The sequence below is a fragment of the Capra hircus genome, chromosome 13, assembly GCF_001704415.2.
Source record: "Capra hircus breed San Clemente chromosome 13, ASM170441v1, whole genome shotgun sequence".
NCBI classification, from domain to species: Eukaryota; Metazoa; Chordata; class Mammalia; order Artiodactyla; family Bovidae; genus Capra; species Capra hircus.
Genome location: NC_030820.1, coordinates 47,224,809 through 47,248,447, shown reverse-complemented (window position 1 = coordinate 47,248,447; position 23,639 = coordinate 47,224,809). Strand labels below are relative to the sequence as shown.

Here is a 23,639-nt window from a genome sequence, read left to right as displayed (position 1 = left end):
AAATCAATTGTTCAGAGATATTCCTAAGAGTTTGGAGAGAAGAAAGGATCTTTTTTGTTTGGATTATTAAAGTGGTGCTACTTTTGATTTTACACTATCACTATGGCACATTATTATTAATTGAATAGTCATGTCCCCTTTGGGATATCTTAGAATATGTGCCCATAAGATAAGTCTGCACAGTTGTTGGAGGCAGCAGGTCATTCAGAGAACAGGCCTCACTAATGCAGTTCTATTACTTGTATTATTAAGTGGATCTTATTTAAATCTAGAATGAAAAGCTTTCCTAGCTCAACTGTACTCTATACAATAACATTACTCCTACATCATTGGTATTAGAGTTATATGATCTATGTACATTCCAGTTGGTGCAAGAAATATTCTAGAATTGAGTTAACTTATTGGCATTACAAGTGTTCTCTGCAGCTGATTGCTTCTCACCTGGGAGTAAATTAGTCTTTGTGACCCAGTGGCTTAGGTAACTTGTCTTTTATTTTCATTGCTGTGGGGGTTATAAGACTCTTGGTTTCTCGTTTTGTTCCTTTGTTTCATTAAAAAGTACATATATGTAAATACATAAAAGCCATGCATACTTGCAAATGTGTATACCATGCTTTTAATACCATTAATACCATAGTTTTCTTTAATAATCTGTTCACAAAATACCTGGTCTCAGTGTAGTGAGAAGTATGGGAAATTTAAAAATTTACGACCTCCAACTCTTCACAGGATTTTTTTTTTTTTAATGTTTATTTGGCTGCATCGGGTTTTAGTTGCAACATTCAGGATCTCTCTTTGTGGCATGTGGTCTTTTCTAGTTGAGGCATGAGGGCTTTTCTCTAGTTGTGGTGCTCAGGTTCTAAGGCACATGGGCTCAGTAGTTGTGGTATGGGCTTAATTGCTCTGCAGCATGTGGGATCTTAGTTCTGCAACTAGAGATCCAACCTAAAACCCATACATTGGAACATGGATTCTTAACAACTGGACCACTGGGGAAGTCCCTGTCTAACAGTCTTTTAATGCACACTAACAGAATATGGTTCAAAATTGTACTTGTTATATATATATTTGTGAAACTTCTCATAAGAAATTGAGATAGCCAGTTATAAATGGATAATAGTAAATGCCTCTTTAGATTCATTTTAAAAGACTCAAAGAATTAATGAAAATAGGCAAAAAAAATTTAAAAAGAATTAATGAAAATAGCCTTAGGCATAATGAACATTTGTCTCATTTTAATACTTGGCAAAAATGTTTGGAGATAAAAACACCACTATTTTATAAAATACAACTAATGCCTTAACCTATAGTATGTATAGTTCTTTTGTTATTTGAAGGTTTAGCATATAAAGGGAACAATTTTAAATTTAGTGTTTAGGTAACATACATAGATTTTCTTTCTTCACTTTTTACATTTCATCATCTTTTCCTTTCATTTAGGGTAAAGCTGACATTAGAGGGTCTGGAGGAAGATGATGATGATAGAGTATCTCCCACTGTTCTTCACAAAATGTCAAATAGCCTGGAGATATCCTTAATAAGCGACAATGAATTCAAGTGTAGACATTCACAGCCGGAGTGTGGGTATGGCTTACAGCCTGACCGTTGGACAGAGTATAGTATACAGACAATGGAACCAGATAACCTAGAGCTAATATTTGATTTTTTTGAGGTAAGTATATTTCACTGAAGAGGGTGAGAGACAATATAGACATGAGCTTATTTTTAAATATGTTTTGATTTTTATTGTAGTCTAATTTATGTAAACATATGATTCATACAACTTTTTAGATGTTTACTCTTCTGTACATGTTAGCAGATTTTAAAAAATTAGAGTTGCCAGACTCATTAACAATATAATTGAGAACTTCAAAATTGCATTCAAATTATGACCAGATGTCTTTGTGTATTTTAAACGTAAATGAATGTACCCAAAGCTGCTTTGAAGAATAGAGGCTGTACTTGATAGGCAAACTGATGTAACTAGCATGATTGAGCCCTCTTCATGACTGAAGTTTTGTTTATTGAAGCATTTTATAAGAATCCATTGTAATAGTGAACTCATTTTTCCAACTTTACTTGATAGTATAAATATGTAAGAAAAGATAGTTGCTGTGAAAATTGTGCCAAGTTATTCAGATTCTGTGCTGCCAACTTTCTAGAGCTGCTTGTGATGCTTATCTTGGCTTTTGGGCTGTTTAGCTGCTCCTCACAAATAAAACTGGGTCCTCTCCTAAGGTCCTGGCTCTTTGATATTTCCACTCACATTTACACTAGATTAGAGTTTGACTCTTTGAGGGTGGGGAATAAACCTTCCCTAAGAGTAGCACCTATCCAGTGTTTCTGAAAATAGCAAAATTCAGGATGGATTAGAACCTGAGTATGTCTTATAGCTTTATAATATAGTTATCTTGCCTAATTAATAAGATCTGTGAAACATTTATTATAAAAATATGAAGTTTTGGTTGAATGTTTCCTTGTTCTTTTAGTACCTACCTATTAGTAATCTCTCGAACAGCCTGACTTCCCTTTCATTTGGTTAGCAGTTTTGGAAGTACTAATTTATTCATAGACTAGGTGGATAAAGCACACTATATAATCTCAAGTATTCAGTGTCCTAGAGGTTACTATCCCTCTGTGTCATCTGTGTAGATGCATTTATAAGGAACAAAATTTACATTAAAAGTGAAAGTTAAAGTCACTCAGTCATGTTCGACTCTTTGCGACCCCATGGACTATATATATAGTCTATGGAATTCTCCAGGCCAGAATACTGGAGTGGGTAGCCTTTCCCTTCTGCAGGGGCTCTTCGCAGCCCAGGGATCAAACCCAGGTCTCCCTCATTGCAGGCAGATTGTTTACCAGCTGAGCCACAAGGAAAATAATTATATCTTGGGCTTCCTTAGTGCTCAGTGGTAATAAATCTGCCTGCCAAGCAGGAGATGCAGGCTCAGTCCCTGGGTCAGAAATAAACCTGGGAGAAGGAAATGGCAACCCACTCTAGTATTCTTGCCAGGGAAATCCAATGGACAGAGGAGCCTGGCGGGTTTTAGTCCATGGGTTTGTGCAAGAGTTGATCACAACTTAGCAACTAAACACCAACAGGTGTATCTTAGTCTTTGAATATAAAAGTACTTAAAAACATTCAGTTGATGCTTTATATTTGCATAATATATGTTAGAGGATCAGAAGTGCAAATCAACAGTAACGATTAATGAACATAAAGTCTTAAATATACTGTATATTAAATATCTTTGCATACTAAAAGAAAATATGTTACTTGTTACAACAAAGCTATCTAAATTACCTGAATATAAATTTGGTTGTATTATTGATTTTCTTCCATAGATTCTGAGTTGGTTTTAAGGGTGTCTTTTTTGATCTTTTAATGGAGAATATTGAATTATAAGAATTTGGGTTATTCTTATCCTTGTTTTTCAGGAAGATCTCAGTGAACATGTAGTTCAGGGTGATGCTTTTCCTGGACATGTGGGTACAGCATGTCTCTTATCGTCCACCATTGCAGAGAGTGGGAAGAGCGCTGGAATCCTTACTCTTCCCATCATGAGCAGAAATTCTAGGAAAACAATAGGCAAAGTGAGAGGTAAGCTTAGACAAGCATGGTGGCCCTTTACAAATAAGCAAACGTTAAGTTAGGGTTCTAATTAGTTTCAAATTGTGCTTTTGAGAACGGTAAATAATTAAATTAATAAGTTGTTTCAGAATCTTAACAAATACATTCCCTGGTTGCTCATTGGTAAAGAATCTGTCTGCTAAGCAGGAGACATGGGTTTGATCCCTGGGTTGAGAAGATCCCCTGGAGAAGGAAATGTCAACCTACTCTAATATTCTTGCTGGGAAATCCCATGGACATAGTATCCTGGGGAGTGACGGTCCATGGGATCACAAAAGAGTTGGGCATGACTTAGTGACTGAACAACAGCAATTTTCTGGAAGCTTTACTCTGAATGGTCATTGACTTGATTTCTCTCTGTTTGATCAACTGATAAAGCTGGTTTGATGGTGTTTAAGTGTAATTGAGTTCACCGTAGCCTTTTAATTGTCTTTCTTTTTCCCTTCCCCCATTTTTCCTATGAAAGTTGACTATATAATTATTAAGCCATTACCAGGATACAGTTGTGACATGAAATCTTCATTTTCCAAGTATTGGAAACCAAGAATACCATTGGATGTTGGACATCGAGGTGCAGGGAATTCTACAACAACTGCTCAGTAGGTTGAATATTTGAGTAGTACTAGCATTTGGTAGCTTATGCTTGATGATAAGGTTTAACCAACTAAAGGTCAAAGGATCCTTTTCATTATTACCCTGGATTTAAATGTAATTTTGTAATTGGGCTTTACATTGGCTTGTAAATACCTATGATTATTAGAGCTTGATTTAAGGAATGCACACACCAGTCAAGTAATGGTCAGTCTTATTTTGGGGATGGTAAAGTTAGCCTCGAAATAGAGAATAAATACTGTGTCCATTATTGAAAATATAGTTGACTTCTTTACTAAATTTATCTTTTCTTTATTAATGATAACTATATTTCTGTATATTTATTTTCTTTCAGGCTTGCTAAAGTTCAAGAAAATACTATTGCTTCTTTAAGAAATGCTGCGAGTCATGTAAGTGAACCTCTCTTTAAACAACTTTGGACTAGTGATTCGCAGGTAGAAAAGTAGAGAGTTGTAGGTTGGGGCAGCCTCCTCCAGTCTGCATTAATAGGGTAAAAGGGAGAATATTTCTGCTTTTTCTAAATATATTTCTAAGTGAAGATAAAATATTTCTAGGCATTTTAATTTCAGTTCATGGTATGGATTAGAATTAAAGCAGTGGAATCCTAAGCATCCTCTTAAAAGTTAATTAAGTGATTTGTAGTATGGTTGATGTGTATTGCATAAATTACAGGTATACAATATAATTATTCACAATTTTTAAAGATTATGCTCCATTTATAGTTATTTTAAAATGTTTGCTGTATTCCCTGTGTTGTATCCTTGTAGCTTATTTTAAACCTGATAGTTTGTACCACTTAATCCCCTGTGCCTTTATTGCCCCTCCTGTCTTCCCTCTCTCCACTGGTAAACACTGTTGCATGCAAGTGATGTCATATAGTATAGTCTTTCTCTATCTGATTTAGTTCACTTAGCATAATACTTTCCAAGTCCATCTATGTTGTTACAGATAGCAAAATTTCACTCTCTTTTATGGCTGAGCAGTACACAAAGCTGAGCTGTGTGTGTGTACATACACACAGCACGTCTTTATCCATTCAGTTCGGTTTCTTTCTAGCTTGGAAGTTGTAAATAATGCTACTGTGAACATTAAAGAGCATATATGTTTTCAAATTAGTATTTTTCAGCTATATATCTAGGAGTGGAATTGGCGGGTCATATAGTAGTTCTCTTTTTAGCTTTTTGAAAAACCTTCATAACTGTTTCTTGCAGTGTCAGTACCAGTTTACATTCCCACCAGCAGTGTAGGAGGGTTCCTTTTACATGCTTGCCAGCATTTATTTCTGTTCTTTATGATAATAGCCATTCTTTTGATGACAGTGAGGTGATAACTCATTGTGGTTTTTTTGTTTTATATTTCTTTCTGGCTATCCTTGGATCTTTGTTGCTCTGCAAGGGCTTCTCTAGTTGTGGCTACTCTTACTGCAGAGCAGGAGCTCTAAGGCATGGGAGTTTCAGTAGTTGTGGCACAAAGGCTTGGTAATTGTGGTGCACAGGCTTATTTGTCTCACAGACCAGAGTTTGATCCCGGGTCCCCTGCATTGATAGGTAGATTCTTAACCATTGGACCACCAGGGAAGTCCGGTTCTTTGTGGTTTTGATTTGCATTTCCCTCATGCTGAGTGTTATAACATTTCCTATATCTGTTGGTCATCTGCATTTCCTTTGGAAAAATGTATACTCAGTTCTTCTAACATTTTAAATAAATGGATAGTTTGGGTTTTTTTTTTGATGCTGAGCTGTAAAGTTTTATGTTAGATATTAACTCCTTATTACTCCTATCTCTTCACTTGGGCTTCCCTGGTGGCTCAAATGGTAAAGAATCTGCCTGGAATGCAGGAGACCCAGGTTCAATCCCTGGGTGGAGAAGATCCCTAGGAGAAGAGAATGGCTACCCACTCCCAGTATTCTTGCCTGGATAATTGCACGGAGAGAGAAGCCTGGTGGGGGGGGGTCACAAAGAAAAACACTTAGTATTTCAGTTTGCCTCCTGTATACCAACCCGATTATGTTCAACTTCTTAACTTTTTATAGTATTGTGTGTGTGTGTGTGTGTATAAAACTCCTTATATATATTATATGTATATAAAACTCCATATATATATACAGAGAGATATATATATGGAGATATATATATATATACACAAATATATATACACACAGATATATATATATATACTGTATACCGTCCTGATTCTAACCTGATCATGCTGAATTTCTTAACTCCTTTTATATCGTTATTCAGTTAGTGGTTTGGTGTTGTGTTTTTTTTAGCGTTTAGGTTTTTCAGTACCTGAAGTCTGACATTGTAAATCAAGAGCCTGTGTGTTTCCTACCCCCTCACCTACTGTACCTCAAGTTAAGCCTCATGTTTTGAAGTTAAACTAAGGGGAAAACTGAGAAACTCTATATTTCAGTTTTTTCCCATTGTCCTCCACATACATGCCTTAAGCTTTGCCTTTTTAAAAATAGTTCAGCAAATAAACTTGATTTGTTAGATTTTAATTTTATCACTTATATGAAGCAAACAACTATTCTAAGACACACTTTTCCCGTATTTAGCATCTCTAAAATTGGGATAGGATTTACAACTGTCTTAACTTGTCATGGTTTGATTGGCATTGTTTTTTCTCCCTCTTAGTGGTATATAAAATAATGATGCATTTTATATTTCTTGAGATCTTAGATTGATTATCATAATCATTGATTTTATGTTCAAAAATGTTTAGTTGATAATTCTGTGTTGAAAAGATGTTAAAATACAATTATGCTGTGCTGTAGGTCATTATTTGTAACTAGTTTCAGTTCCTTATAGTTAAGTAATCTAAACATCGTTTTATTAGCTGTGAACACATGAAGATCCCTAATAAAGAGCTTTCAGGGTGTCTGCTTTTTGAGGGAAGATTCCATTGAGCCCTTTTCTGTTGAAACCCTTTTTACTCTGAGGGATCATTTTATAGAATGTCTTAAGTTAGTTATGAAAGGCTTGTTTGGTTTCATGTTAAAGACATCCTTGAAGAGGTTTCGGTTATTATTGGCTTATTTCTTAAAACTTGCTCACACAAGAATTTTTTTTTTCTTTTTAATTTTTGGCCATGCTACACTGCATGTGGTAGATTAGTTTCTTGGCTAGGGCTTGAACCCGGGCCCCCTGCAGTGAAATGTGGAGTCTTAATAACTGGACCACCAGGAAAGTCCCTCACATATGAATTTTGAGATCAGATTTTATCCCTTAGTAAATTTATCTTCCTAAAGGATGGTAATCTAAAATTAAACTTTAAAACTGGGAAGCTATACTTTATGTATAATTGTTTTAACTCTTTACGGGGTATAGGGTTTTTTTTTCCCTCTTTGATAAAAATGATTTGTGTTATTTTCTTGTTGACAGTGGAAGCAGCTAAGCTTATTTCCTGCTTCAGAAGTTACAGAGGAAGCAGACTCCTTTGGTTTTAGCCTATGATCTATATGTACTGACAAGTTAAGCATTTTTCTTGACTAAAGCTAGGGTAAGGGATGGAAACATGTCCATCCATTCTTACACAGCACTTCTCTGGGCCATAGACACCGTCAGATCTTGTATCCTTTGATCCCAGCTGGTTTTCTTATAGTGAATTCACACTATAAGAAATTCACACAATTTGTCAGTTTATGTTTTTAGCTTTTATTTGGATTAATTCATAAGTCATGGATCTGACTTAAGTCTGATTGGTGTACATATTTCTTAATTTGGTGTATGCATTATTGTTGTTATCCATTTCTGTTTTCTCTTTTCAGCAGAAGTTGTAGTTTCCTCTTTAATCTGATTATTGAGGTTTTATTAAGAAAGGCTATAAAGTGTTGTTCAAGTGCACCAAGTAGCAGAGCTAAGAGATTGCAGCTTTTCCTGTTCCCACCTCACCTTTGAGGTTTGACTGTTGGACTGAGATGTGCAGGGGGCAACAAGATGGGAGGTAGCCATACCCCAGACTCCTTGTAGGCTCCATTTCTGCTAATAGCAGGAGCAGAGGTGACACTGGTGAAGGCTGTCCACTGCCACAGAAAGGCCCTGGAGTGTTTGTGAGTGGGATCAGTACCCAATTTTTTGCCAGGAAAGATTGTTGTGCTGTTACAAAAAAGAAGTTACAATTGTTTTAAAAGATTACCTTTTAGAAAAAGCTTGAAGTATAGCATTAAATAATTCTTGAGGAAGTTTTTGTTTGTATAGATAGGTCTATACTTTTACAGTGAATAATACATTTGTTAAATTCTTAGAGTTTTAGATGTATTGTGGGCTAGATAATATTTTTCATTTTTTTTTTTTTCCTCTCAGGGTGCAGCCTTTGTAGAATTTGATGTACATCTTTCAAAAGATTTTGTGCCTGTGGTGTATCATGATCTGACTTGTTGTTTGACTATGAAAAAGGTATGTAGAAATTCCTTTAATTCTTACAGTTAGACAAGTTTAAAAATTAGCAAGTTTTATATATACATGCCATTATACATAAGAGACTTGAGCGTCTGTAGATTTGGTATCCATAAGAGGTCCTGGAACCAATCCCCAGCAGACACTGATGTATGTATGCTCAGTTGCTTTAGTCATGTCTGACTCTTTACAACCCTGTGGACTGTAGCCTGCCAGGCTTCTCTGTTCATGGGATTCTCCAGGCAAGAATACTGGAATGGGTGGCCATGCCCTCCTCCAGGGGATCTTCCTGACCCAGGGAGGAAACCCACATCTCCTGGCATTTTCTTTAAAACTGTGATGGGTATCATTTTCAATTGAGTTGATCTGAAGTTAAGACTGAGAAAACTGGAGAACTACATGGGAAAGAATGAAATTAGAACATTCTCTAACACCATATAGAAGAATAAACTCAGGGCTTCCCTGTGACTCAGTGGTGAAGAATCCATCTGCCAGTGTGGGAGACACAGGTTTGATCCCTGATACAGGAATATCCCACTTGCTGTGGAGCAGTTAAGCCCATGTGCTACCAACTACTGAGCCTGTGCTCTAGAGCCTGGAAGCCACAACTACTGAACTGAAGTCTTCGTGCCCTTGATTCACGCTCTGCATCAAGAAAAGCTGTCGCTAACCACAACTAGAGAAAAGCCCATGCAGCAACAAAGACTCAACACAGCCCAAAATAAATAAAATTATTTAAAAAAAACCCAAAACCCTCAAAGTGGATTAAAAACCTAAATGTAAGACCAGACAGTATAAAGCTTAGAGGAAACAGGCAGAATACTCTTTGATATAAATTGCATCAATATTTTTTTGGATCTGTCTCCTAGAGTAATGCAAATAAAAAACAAAGGGGATCTAATTACTCTGAAGCTTTTGCACAACAAAGAAAACAGCCTACTGACTGGGAGAAAATATTTGCAAATGATGCTACTGACAGTGGATTAATTTCTAAAATATACAGACAGCTCCTATAATTCAATAAATGGGCTGAAGACCTGAATATACATTTCTCCAAAGAAGACATACAGGTGGCTAATGGGCACGTGGAAAGATGCTCAGTATTACTGTTAGAGAAATGCAGATCCAAGCTATAGTGAAGTACCACCTCTTACTGCTCAGAATGGCCATTATCAGAAAGTTGAGAAATAATAAATGCTGGAGAGAGGGTATGGAGAAAAAGGAACCCTCCTGCACTGTTGATGGGAATAAATTGGTGCAGCCACAATGGAGAACAGTATGGAGATTGCTCAAAAAACGAAGTAAGTCTATATGATCCTGTAATACCACTCTTGGGGTTTCCAGAGAAAATTATAATTTGAAAAAAAAAAACAACATGTACCTTAATGTTTATTGCAGCACTATTTAGAGTATCTCACACATGGCAGCATCCTGAATGTCCGTCAGCAGATGAATGGATACAGATGAATGTGTGAAGATACATACATGTGCAGTGGAATACTACTCAGCCATAAAAAAGAATTAAATAATAGCACTTAGAGTGACATGAATGGACCTAGAGATTATCATACTAAGTGAAGTAAGTCAGGAGATGAAAGACAAATACCATATGATATCACTTACATGGAATCTAAAATATAATACAAATGAACTTACAAAATAGAGACTTAGAAAACAAAATTATGGTTACCAAAGGGGGAAAGGGATTATTTCATATAAATTTGGAGTTTGAGATTAGCAGATACAAACTGCAATATATAAAATAAACAAACAACATGGTCCTACTGTATATCACAGGGAACAGTATCTTAATTCAGTATCTTATAATAACCTATAAAGGAAAAGACTAGATATATCTATTTATTTATTTATATATATATGTTTGTGTAACTGAATCACTGCTGTACACCTGAAACTGATAAAACATTGTAGATTAACTAACATGTACCAGATGCTGCATCAGTTCAGTTCAGTTCAGTTGCTCAGTCGTGTCCGACTCTTTGCGATCCCATGAATTGCAGCACGCCAGGCCTCCCTGTCCATCACCAACTCCCGGAGTTCAGACTCACGTCCATCAAGTCTGTGATGCCATCCAGCCATCTCATCCTCTTTCGTGCCTTTTTCCTCCTGCCCCCAATCCCTCCCATCATCAGAGTCTTTTCCAATGAGTCAACTCTTCCCATGAAGTGGCCAAAGTACTGGAGTTTCAGCTTTAGCATCATTCCTTCCAAAGAAATCCCAGGGCTGATGTCCTTCAGAATGGACTGGTTGGATCTCCTTGCAGTCCAAGGGACTCTCAAGAGTCTTCTCCAACACCACATTTCAAAAGCATCAATTCTTTGGCTCTCAGCCTTCTTCACAGTCCAACTCTAACATCCATACATGACCACAGGAAAAACCATAGCCTTGACTAGACGGACCTTAGTTGGCGAAGTAATGTGTCTCTGCTTTTGAATATGCTGTCTAGGTTGGTCATAACTTTTCTTCTAAGGAGTAAGTGTCTTTTAATTTCATGGCTGCAGTCACCATCTGCAGTGATTTTGGAGCCCCCCAAAATAAAGTCTGACAGTTTCCACTGTTTCCCCATCTATTTCCCATGAAGTGATGGTACCGGATGTCATGATCTTAGTTTTCTGCATGTTGAGCTACATAATGTAGTGTAAATCTGTGACAAGGCACCTGACTCTGCCTGCTGGTGGATTCTATTATAATCAGTCATATGAGTTTGGATTATTTTCATTTATAGAAAAGGATCCTTCCCTTTTTGTGAAATGGTGTTAGGAGAAGGAAGGAGATGCACCTGTTTATTTATTTAAATCATCTGTTGTTGGGGATCACCATGCTGCATGGCTTGGGAACTCTTGCTTCCCTTACTAAGGATTGAACCCAGTCCCTCAGCAGTGAGAGTGCTGAGTACTAACCACTGGATCGCCAGGGAATTCCCAGGATGCACCTATTTAGATGAAAGACGGAGAATTAGACTTGGGACAGGTTGTTTTTGCTGTGGGGGAAATGTTAATGCAAAGTGAAACAAAAACGGATGGAATGGTGAAGGAACTCACTAACCAAGATTGAGATTAGTGACTCTAGCTGTAATTTCTTAAACTCCGTGAGGGTTAATTGAGGAGTTTAACTGACCCCTCATTTTTATCAGACTTTGATTGTTCTTTGATTGAACCTGAGTTAATTGCAGAATGAAAACAATAAATTGTTTATTTTTTTAGTAGTCATTTTTAAGTTGGTATTTTCCTTATAAAACCAATTGATGTTCATTTATTTTTATATACCAGTATTTTTTATACCAATAGTTCAGAAGATTATGAAGTGGATCTTCAGTGGTGGTCCAGTGGTTAAGAATGTCTGCCTGCCAGTGCAGGGGATTAGTGTTCGATCCCTGGTTCAGGAAGATTCCACATGCTATGGGGCAACTAAACCCACTTGCCACAGCTACTGAGCCTACTGGCCGCAACTGTGAAGCCTGTGCTCCCAGAGCCTGTGCTCTGCAATAAGAGAAGCCACAGCAGTGAGAAGCCTGAGCACTGCAAGAAAGCCTGCACTTGCCACAACTAGAGAAAGCCTGGGCGTAGCAATGAGGACCCAGTGCAGCCAAAAATAATAAATAAATAAAATTTTAAAAAGTAAAAAGATTATGAAATGAAACATTAATCTTCCTTTTTCTCCTTGGTCATACTCTCTTCTCTACTTGGCAGTTTCTTGTGTATCCTTCTAGAAAAACTTACATAGTCTCATACTATATGTACTTGATGTTTGTTGGACTGATGATTTACTGGTGGTGCATTAACTCGTTTCCATAAGATAGAAGTGCCTGAATAGTGTGACTTTTGATTTATTAAAATCTAATAAAACAGATTTGCTTATTGTGAAAGCATCTATAATCAATTTTTTCATGACAATTGATTTCTGTTGTTGTTTTTAACCAAACTTCAGTTTAAAAGATTTTGAAATGTTTAGAAACTTGACAGAAACTAATCCATACTTGGATCATGTTTGCCTGTTGATTTCCTAGTCATGTAGCATGGATATATGTCAAATGTATACAGCCTGGCAGGAAACAGGAGAAATTACTGATCTATGGCTTGGTTCTCAGTGTGTCTTCAGTGCTACAGCTTCTTCCTAGCTGTTTTTTTCTTCACTAAAAAAAATGTTTTTACCTACATTAAAAACAAAAACGCCAGAATTTAAGAGCTGGAAGGTAGTGTTAGGTAGAAAGAGCTCCCCTTCGTGGGCTCACTGTGACCACCAAACAATTATTCTTATCAGAAAATTGAGACATAGGGACTGTCTAGAGTGAATATTCAGTAATAACTTGGGCCCCATTTTCTTCTTTTTAGAAATTTGACGCTGATCCAGTTGAATTATTTGAAATTCCAGTGAAAGAGTTAACATTTGACCAACTCCAGTTGTTAAAGGTAATAATAGTGTGAAGTGTTAGTTAATCTTTTTGACTTTACATTAATCATTTAGTTTTAGCTCTATTTGTATTTGTCTATATATACTAATGTTCTCTTTGTCCATGGGGATGACTATATATACAGCATGTGTAGAGTCTGTGCTTTGGTTTTCTATTCTGTTAGGAAGAATGAGTTTGTGCTCATCCATCTGTCACCTTTAACAGTTTCCATGGATCCCATCGGTTTTTGCTTTCATGAAGGAGACTGGGCTATAAGTCTTTGTAGGCCATAGGGACTAGCTATAATCTTAAGTAGTCTCTGGTCTGCTTTCAGTTTACTTCAGTTCAGTCTCTCAGTTGTGTCTGACACTTTGCAACCCCATGAATTGCAGCACGCCAGGCCTCCCTGTCCATCACCAACTCCCGGAGTTCACTCAGACTCACGTCCATCAAGTCTGTGATGCCATCCAGCCATCTCATCCTCTTTCGTGCCTTTTTCCTCCTGCCCCCAATCCCTCCCATCATCAGAGTCTTTTCCAATGAGTCAACTCTTCCCATGAAGTGGCCAAAGTACTGGAGTTTCAGCTTTAGCATCATTCCTTCCAAAGAAATCCCAGGGCTGATGTCCTTCAGAATGGACTGGTTGGATCTCCTTGCAGTCCAAGGGACTCTCAAGAGTCTTCTCCAACACCACAGTTCAAAAGCATCAATTCTTTGGCTCTCAGCCTTCTTCACAGTCCAACTCTAACATCCATACATGACCACAGGAAAAACCATAGCCTTGACTAGACGGACCTTTGTTGGCAAAGTAATGTCTCTGCTTTTGAATATGCTATCTAGATTGGTCATAACTTTCCCTCCAAGGAGTAAGCATGTTTTAATTTCATGGCTGCAGTCACCATCTGCAGTGATTATGGAGCCCCCCAAAATAAAGTCTGACACTGTTTCCACTGTTTCCCCATCTATTTGCCATAAAGTGATGGGACCAGATGCCATGATCTTAGTTTTCTGAATGTTGAGCTTTAAGCCAACATTTTTGCTCTCCTCTTTCACTTTTATCAAGAGGCTTTTAGTTCCTCTTCACTTTCTGCCATAAGAGTGGTGTCATCTGCATATCTGAGGTGATTGATATTTCTCCTGGCAATCTTGATTCCAGCTTGTGCTTCTTCCAGCCCAGCATTTCTCATGATGTACTCTGCATATAAGTTAAATGAACAGGGTGACAATATACAGCCTTGACGTACTCCTTTTCCTATTTGGAACCAGTCTGTTCTTCCATGTCCAGTTCTAACTATTGCTTCCTGACCTGCAGACAGATTTCTCAAGAGGCAGGGCAGGTGGTCTGGTATTCCCATCTCTTTCAGAATTTTCTACAGTTTGTTGTGATCCACACTGTCAAAGACTTTGGCATAGTCAATAAAGCAGAAATAGATGTTTTTCTGGAACTCTCTTGCTTTTTCCATGATCCAGCAGATGTTGGCAATTTGATCTCTGGTTCCTCTGCCTTTTCTGAAACCAGCTTCTCCATCTGGAAGTTCACGGTTCACGTATTGCCGAAGCCTGGCTTGGAGAATTTTGAGCATTACTTTACTAGCATGTGAGATAAGTGCAATTGTGTGTTAGTTTGAGCATTCTTTGGCATTGCCTTTCTTTGGGATTGGAATGAAAACTGACTTTTTCCAGTCCTGTGGCCACTGCTGAGTTTTCCCAATTTGCTGGCATATTGAGTGCAGCACTTTCACAGCATCATCTTTCAAGATTTGAAATAGCTCAACTGGAATTCCATCACCTCCACTAGCTTTGTTCATAGTGATGTTTTCTAAGGCCCACTTGACTTCATATACCAGGATGTCTGGCTCTAGGTGAGTGATCACACCATCGTGATTATCCAGGTCATGAAGATCTTTTTTGTACAGTTCTTCTGTGTCTTTTTGCCACCTCTTCTTAATATCATCAGCTTCTGTTAGGTCCATACCATTTCTGTCCTTTATCAAGCCCATCTTTGCATGAAATGTTCCTTTGGTATCTCTAATTTTCTTGAAGAGATCTCTAGTCTTTCCCATTCTGTTGTTTTCCTCTATTTCTTTGCATTGATCGCTGAAGAAGGCTTTCTTATCTCTACTTGGTATTCTTCGGAACTCTGCATTCAGATCTTTCCTTTTTTCCTTTACTTTTTCACTTCTCTTCTTTTCACAGCTATTTGTAAGGCCTCCCCAGACAGCCATTTTGCTTTTTTGCATTTCTTTTGCTGGTCTGCTTTAGCTCTTTTTATTTCATACTTGACCTTCTATGCTATTGTTGATTTTTATACTTATTCTTAAGATCCTTCTCTATTTTATTGATACCATATAATTTTACGTGATGATCCTTCCTGTTCTCATTAGATATCTTAAATGCTTATTTGAGTGTAAACAGTTTCCTAAGCTATTGATTTATATATTTCTTCTCCTTGGTTATTTGACCATGATCTTTTGTATATGTATATAAATATAAAATATATACACTGATAAGGGCTTAGTCTTATTAAAATAATAATTCTACATTTTATGTTTTTTCTAACTAACTAGCTTTTCAAGCTATAGTTCTGTTAGCCATACCGTCAGAATCTATGGCCTTTTTTTATGATTGCATTTTGTGTGTGTGTGTGTGTGTTTTTTCCAGCTCACTCATGTGACTGCATTGAAATCTAAAGATCTGAAAGGTATGTACCAATATGAAAACATTGTTTTCATTTAATGATTAGCATAATGAATTTTCTTGATCCATTTTAATGTACTCTTTGTGACCTTAATATAATACTTAGTTGTATAAATGTAATGTTATAGATGCAAAGGCTTTACATATAATACTTGTCAAATGCGTATGTGTCATGTGTACAGAAAACATGATTTTTTACTTTTACGAGTTTTCTTAGCCTGATGATCAAACATCTTTATTTTTGTACCTACCAATCTTTCCACACAGTCTTAAGCATTACAGAGGACAAGAGTGTATCAAATATAGAATCTAGCCCTGAACTAGCACTAGCATTTATCAGCTATGATCTCCATCTTTGTGTTTAACCATTACGTGCTTCACTTTCCTCAATGGATTATAAAGTCCCTTTATAATTGCACTTTGCTTTCTGCCCCCGTAGAACTTAATACTGTATGGCATTCATCTCAGCCTCAATATGTCCTTTTTTAACCCTGTATTTTTGCACACGTTGTATCTCTTCCACCAGAATGTAAACCTCTTAAAGGTGTGAAAATAGTTTTATCTTCCCTGAAAAATTTATAATAAGTGGTTATAGTAGGTATTCATTAAATGTTTATCTGCAATTAGGATAACAGGATAGTTGTAATGCCTTTATAAAGACATGGTGAGGTGCCCCAAACCCTGGAGCATAAATATGACTTTGCAAGCTTGTAAATGTTTCATAACTATTATAGTAAAATGAATTTTCTTTTAACTTATTTTACTGGAAAATTTTATATGACTTAGTTTTTGAATTTCCATTGCACAGGATTAGTTACTTGTTGGGTTTTATTTTACTTTTTGTTTATTGGGGAGGTTTAAATCTTGATAGAAAAATTTTCTCTCTAGGAAAAAGTTCTGTGTACCTTGACATAATTGATTTTGGATTAAATGATATGCTATTGTAGAGTCTCTTAATTTTAAGTTGCTATTTCAAGTAGAAGTATTAGCAGGACTCACTTCAGTTCAGTTCATTCTCTCAGTTGTGTCCAACACTTTGCGACCCCATGAATCACAGCATGCCAGGCTTCCCTGTCCATCACCAACTCCCGAAGTTCACTCATACTCATGTCCATCCAGTTGGTGATGCCATCCAATCATCTCATCCTCTGTCGTCCCCTTCTCCTCCTGCCCCCAATCCCTCCCAGCATCAGAGTCTTTTCCAGCGAGTCAACTCAGTTTCAGCTTTAGCATCAGTTCTTCCAAGAAATCCCAGGGCTGATCTCCTTCAGAATGGACTGGTTGGATCTCCTTGCAGTCCAAGGGACTCTCAGGAGACTTCTCCAACACCACAGTTCAAAAGCATCAATTTTTCGGCACTCAGCTTTCTTCAGAGTCCAACTCTCACATCCATACATGACCACTGGAAAAACCATAGCCTTGACTTAGACAGATGTTGTTGGTGAAGTAATATCTCTGCTTTTCAATATGCTGTCTGGGTTGGTCATAACTTTTCTTCCAAGGAGTAAGCATGTTTTAATTTCATGGCTGCAGTCACCATCTGCAATGATTTTGGAGCCCCCCAAAATAAAGTCTGACACTGTTTCCACTGTTTCCCCATCTATTTCCCATGAAGTGATGGGACCGGAAGCCATGATCTTCGTTTTCTGAATGTTGAGCTTTAAGCCAACATTTTCACTCTCCTCTTTCACTTTCATCAAGAGGCTTTTTAGCTCCTCTTCACTTTCTGCCATAAGGGTGGCAGAAATTTTTTCCATGATCCAGCGGATGTTGGCAATTTGATCTCTGGTTCCTCTGCCTTTTCTAAAACCAGCTTGAACATCTGGAAGTTTGCAGTTCATGTATATGCTGAAGCCCGGCTTGGAAAATTTTGAGCATTACTTTATATAGCCCTTAATCTAAATGAGATAGAAAAAATAATTGCTTGCAACTTCTTTTTATAAAGTATAATTTTTATAAGAAAATAATGACTTGAGGTCATACAGTTAGATGTTCCTATTAAATGTTGTAAAGTGGTCTTCATAAACCCTTCATTTTGAAAATGGGGGTTTTATTGGTTGAAATTACTAAATACAGGAGCCTTCAAAATACTGTATGTGAAAGGATCTCATAACTACTTCCTTAAAGAATTTAGGGGAAGGTCTTAGTGATCAAGTGGCATTAATCTACTGAGTTTTTATAATTTAAAATTTCAGAATCTATGGTTGAAGAAGAAAATTCCTTTTCTGAAAATCAGCCATTTCCTTCTCTTAAGATGGTAAGTTCTTTACTTAGGGTAATGCTATCATTAATTCTTCTATATCTGAATAATTTATTTTGGTCTTTTAAATGGGCACTAAAAAGGCTGTGTAATGTAAACTAATGTTTGATGCTTTTTAGAGAAGATACATTTGTCTATTTGTGTACCTTTTTTTAATGAGAAACTGATTTGCTCAGATGAATAAATTTCCTACCTCAATGGATTAATTTGGAGAAGAGAAAATTCACTTATTTCTGTATATAAACAGAGAGGAAAGGGCCTGGAAAAGGGGGTGCAGAGGGAAGTGTGACGATGGGAGAGGCATTTTTACAAAATTTAAGGCTGGACTTTGGCTTTTAGAGAGAAATTCTCCCAACCAAAGAATATAGGTACCCTGGCTACTTAAAATGAGATACAGATTTCAAGAATTCACTCTGAAAAAGTGTAACAAAAATTCACATGAAGATTTAAAACTAGACATAGTTCATAGAGGAGTTCCTTTGCCAGGCAGGTCATATACCCTCTTTGATCATGCTGAATGTCCTTTTGTTCTTGTTGGCTCCATTTCCTAATTTTCCTGTTTTCCACTGTATTTCAGGTGATGTGTCAACTACAGTAGTTTTCTTAGGCAAAAAATAGGTAATAACCTGTTTATCATGGTTATTTACCCTCTAAAAAGGATGCTACAAAAAAACCTTATAATAGTCATTGTCCTAGTGCCTTTGGAGAAGGTAATGGCACCCCACTCCAGTACTCTTGCCTGGAAAATCCCATGGATGGAGGAGCCTGGAAGGCTGCAGTCCATGGGGTTGCTGAGTCGGACACCAATGAGCGACTTCAATTTCACTTTTCACTTTCATGCATTGGAGAAGGAAATGGCACCCCATTCCAAGTGTTCTTGCCTGGAGAATCCCAGGGACGGGGGAGCCTGGTTGGCTGCCATCTATGGGGTCGCACAGAGTCGGACACGACTGAAGCGACTTAGCAGCAGCAGCACCAGTAGTTCCTTTAGGTCATGGTTTGAATAATTTTTCAGATATTTATGAAGCCTAGCTAAGTCATTCCTTCTAGCCCAAAATTCTGAAATCATTTGGTTCTTAGAAATTTCATGATTTCTGGACATGATTTCATAGAACAGAAAAACAGATTTTTTAAAAATTGTGTTTCAGAGGATTGTCCTTTTCTGATTGTGCATTAGTCCAGTAAAAATATGGCAGATGTATTAAGTAAGGCTAAACATATCAGAGAGCAAAGTAAAAAACCCCACAGGAGATTGAATACAGCTTGTTTTAGGTATTATACTTTTCATGCAGCTGGTTAATGCAGACCAGGGCTATATCCAAGGTCACCAGAATTCCAGGCTATATTCTTATTCTGTTAGCATTCTTTTACTTGCTATTATAAAATTAAATACCATATATACTATACATGTTGTTTCTAAAGTTTGAAATAAATTGTTCTAAATTAATTTTCTGCTTTAGCATGCTTGAGTATTTGACAAAACAAATTGGTGTTTGAATAAAAAACCAGCTGCTTGTAGGTTAGTAAACAAGCTTCGTATTTTATTTTATTTTATTTTTTAAAAAATTTGGCTGTGCTGGGTTTTCATTGCATCCCATGGGCTTTCTCAAATTGCACCACAGGGGCATTTCATTGAGGTATGCAGGCTTCTCTAATAACTGTGGAGCATGCAGGCTCAATAGTTCTCTCGTTGCTTCATGGCATGTGGGAAGTTAGTTTCCTGACCAGCAATCGCACCCACATTCCCTGCATTGGAAGGCGGATTCTTAACCGATGGACCACAAGGGAAGTCTCAAGCTTCATATTTTAGATTATATTTTCTAATTATGCCAGGCCAAGTGGTATTACTGCATAGTGTCTAGATAATTTAGCTAAATTGGTACTCTGTTATTTACATAGATAAAGACTTTTTTTATTTATGAGCATCTTTAACTTTGGAGATAACATCTTTCCAGGGAGTTATGACTGTGGTACAAGTTAAGTATCATCACCTTCAAAACAAAGCTAGAAATTATGTTCTTTTGTATAACTATATCTTAGTAGATTGACATGCCTGGATGTGATTCAGAAAATATGACAGATGTCTTTTTAAATTCCTGAAGCTGCTTGTCTGTTATTATTGTTCAGTTTAGTTGTTCGGTACTAATGGTGAAAAGGATTTTAGGTTAGGATCATCTCAGTGGTTAGTAGTAATCAATTATCACATGCTAAAGACTACTGTCTTTGCCATTTAATTGTTTTTACTTTCTTATTCAATTTAATCATTAACCAGGTTGTCAGTTTGAGTATAAGAAAAGATAGTGGTTTTTACCAATAGCACAAAGCGCTTTATCCTTAGTAGTGATATGTTTTCTTACAGATTGCTTTTTGTAATAAATTTGTTTCTCTTTTTTTTCCTCCTTCTTCTACCATTCATCTCACCAAAAACGAAACAAAATTTACCACCAACAAACGCAACTCTAGGTTTTAGAATCTTTGCCAGAAGATGTAGGGTTTAACATAGAAATTAAATGGATCTGCCAACAAAGGGTAAGCCATTCTCCATGTGACCCATTCTTCTTTCCTCCCTCTCATTTCTTTAAATGCATTGATTCTTGTCTCTTTGTTTTAGTGGAATAAGTGAAACTGAAATCTTACGGCTTCTTCCAGCAGGCACAGTGCTTGTTAGACCTTTTAAATAAAGCATGATTTACACTTATTTGAGTTCTTAAAAGTTATGGAGTGGGCAGCCTTTGCCATCTCCAGGGGATCTTCCCAACCTCGGGACTGAACCCAGGTTTCCCGGATTGCAGGCAGATTCTTTACCAGCTGAGGTACCCGGGAAGCCCAAGAATACTGAAGTGGGTAGCCTATCCCTTCTCCAGGGGATCTTCCTGACCCATGAATCAAACTGTGATCTTCTGCATTGGAGGTGGATTCTTTACCAACTGAGCTATCAGTTAACGATGAAGCCCAGTTATTACATTATATTAGAAAATCCAGTTTACATGCCTCTCATGCGCACAGTAATATGGACAATTTCTGGGACTTGTAAAAGGAACAGGGAGAAATCTAACCAGTCAGAACTTTGTAAATGGTTAGTTTTTGTTTTTTTACCCCCATCTCAATATTTACCTTAAATAATTGTCTAAGCAGTTTTCTGTTAAGTGGCAGTCGCTAGTAGTAATTAGGGAAAGAAATGTCTGCACACGTGTCTAAAATTTAGTCATTCTTTTGTTCAGTAAAGAATTATTTATTGAAAAGCTGCTACTGTGCTTAAATGGTGAAAAACAGCCTTGACTTTGTAGAGCCTAGTAGTGTTCTACTCCAGGAAAACAGAACTAACTCTTGGATGTATCAGATGGGGCTGCATGCTAAGAGTACTGGTTGGGGTGGGGAGACATTGGAAGTAGTTAATCCAGGCAATCTTTATATTTGTTTCGGTCAGAATGATCAAAACTGTCCTGAAAGCATGTCTTTTACATCGCTATTTATGATAAGCTGGTCCTGGCTAACATGTTTTTCTTAGTACTTAATTTTTAGTTTTTAGAGCTTTTAGAATAACTGTAATGACTAATATTTTAAATTTTTAGTATTTGGGTATCAACAGGGCTCTTAGTATTTTATCTATATTTAGAAAATTAGTTTTTGAGGGTACTTAATGTGCCTAAGACTCAAGAATGAGATTTTTAACTTGTAATTCTTAGTTACCAGGGATTTTTGGCTAGTGAGTTAATGAACAAAGTGGAGTCTTTTTGTCCACTTACAGTTTATGAAGATTATATAAAAATATATTAAAGTCACAGCAGATTTCAGATTTCTAGAATTTTAGCTTTTATTTTGTTAAACTTCATTAAAGCAAAAGTCAGTTGGTATTATAATCACTTTGTATGAAAGCATCTATACCTAATTATAATGATTCACATAGGCCTTTGCTTTCCTTATCTGTAAAACACTAGTTGGACTATTCTCAAGAATTTTTCTTAGTACTGTGATTCTAGGGTATTTAATGACTTTTGTTTTCCTATTCTTCCATAGGATGGAATGTGGGATGGTAACTTATCAACATATTTTGACATGAATCTGTTTTTGGATATAATTTTAAAAACTGTTTTAGAAAATTCTGGGAAGAGGAGAATAGTATTTTCTTCATTTGATGCAGATATTTGCACAATGTAAGTAGTTTTCTTCTCCTATATACTTATTTCTCCTATATCCTTAGACTATAGCTAGGATTTAGAGTAGTTTTACTGCAGTAGGAGTGAGGAAGTTTTCAGCCTTCACCTTTGATTTGTTTTCTGTATTGCATTTTATATATTCCCTACATGAACTCCTTATTACCAAATTCAGAATTAAATTGAAGAAAGTAGGGAAAACTGCTAGACCATTCAGGTATGACCTAAATCAAATCCCTTATGATTATACAGTGGAAGTGAGAAATAGATTTAAGGGACTAGATCTGATAGATAAGAGTGCCTGATGAACTATGGAATGAGGTTCATGACATTGTACAGGAGACAGGGATCAAGACCATCCCCATGGAAAAGAAATGCAAAAAAGAAAAATGGCTGTCTGGGGAGGCCTTACAAATAGCTGTGAAAAGAAGAGAAGTGAAAAAGTAAAGGAAAAAAGGAAAGATATAAGTATCTGAATGCAGAGTTCTGAAGAATACCAAGTAGAGATAAGAAAGCCTTCTTCAGCGATCAATGCAAAGAAATAGAGGAAAACAACAGAATGGGAAAGACTAGAGATCTCTTCAAGAAAATTAGAGATACCAAGGGTACATTTCATGCAAAGATGGGCTCGATAAAGGACAGAAATGGTCTGGACCTAACAGAAGCTGACGATATTAAGAAGAGGTGGCAAAAAGACACAGAAGAACTGTACAAAAAAGATCTTCATGACCTGGATAATCACGATGGTGTGATCACTCACCTAGAGCCAGACATCCTGGTATGTGAAGTCAAGTGGGCCTTAGAAAACATCACTACGAAAAAAGCTAGTGGAGATGATGGAATTCCAGTTGAGCTATTTCAAATCTTGAAAGATGATGCTGTGAAAGTGCTGCACTCAATATGCCAGCAAATTTGGAAAACTCAGCAGTGGCCACAGGACTGGAAAAAGTCAGTTTTCATTCCAATCCCAAAGAAAGGCAATGCCAAAGAATGCTCAAACTAACACACAATTGCACTTATCTCACATGCTAGTAAAGTAATGCTCAAAATTCTCCAAGTCAGGCTTCGGCAATACGTGAACCGTGAACTTCCAGATGGAGAAGCTGGTTTCAGAAAAGGCAGAGGAACCAGAGATCAAATTGCCAACATCTGCTGGATCATGGAAAAAGCAAGAGAGTTCCAGAAAAACATCTATTTCTGCTTTATTGACTATGCCAAAGCCTTTGACTGTGTGGATCACAATAAACTGTGGAAAATTCTGAAAGAGATGGGAATACCAGACCACCTGCCCTGCCTCTTGAGAAATCTGTATGCAGGTCAGGAAGCAACAGTTAGAACTGGACATGGAAGAACAGACTGGTTCCAAATAGGAAAAGGAGTGTGTCAAGGCTGTATATTGTCACCCTGTTTATTTAACTTCTATGCAGAGTACATCATGAGAAATACTGGACTAGAAGAAACACAAGCTGG

At 37.0% G+C, this 23,639-nt stretch overlaps 1 protein-coding gene across 2 annotated transcripts in view; it reads left to right on the top strand.

Annotated features, from left to right (window-relative positions):
• GPCPD1 (glycerophosphocholine phosphodiesterase 1) overlaps positions 1–23,639 on the top strand; it is a 68,514-nt gene that overhangs the window by 33,945 nt on the left and 10,930 nt on the right. For both annotated transcript variants that reach the window (XM_018057368.1, XM_018057367.1), the window contains 10 exons: positions 1,441–1,672; positions 3,442–3,604; positions 4,101–4,233; positions 4,581–4,635; positions 8,555–8,647; positions 13,000–13,077; positions 15,720–15,759; positions 17,951–18,012; positions 20,479–20,544; positions 22,033–22,169. In XM_018057368.1, the coding sequence (XP_017912857.1) occupies positions 1,441–1,672; positions 3,442–3,604; positions 4,101–4,233; positions 4,581–4,635; positions 8,555–8,647; positions 13,000–13,077; positions 15,720–15,759; positions 17,951–18,012; positions 20,479–20,544; positions 22,033–22,169 (1,059 nt within the window). The remainder of the gene's footprint in view (positions 1–1,440; positions 1,673–3,441; positions 3,605–4,100; positions 4,234–4,580; positions 4,636–8,554; positions 8,648–12,999; positions 13,078–15,719; positions 15,760–17,950; positions 18,013–20,478; positions 20,545–22,032; positions 22,170–23,639) is intronic.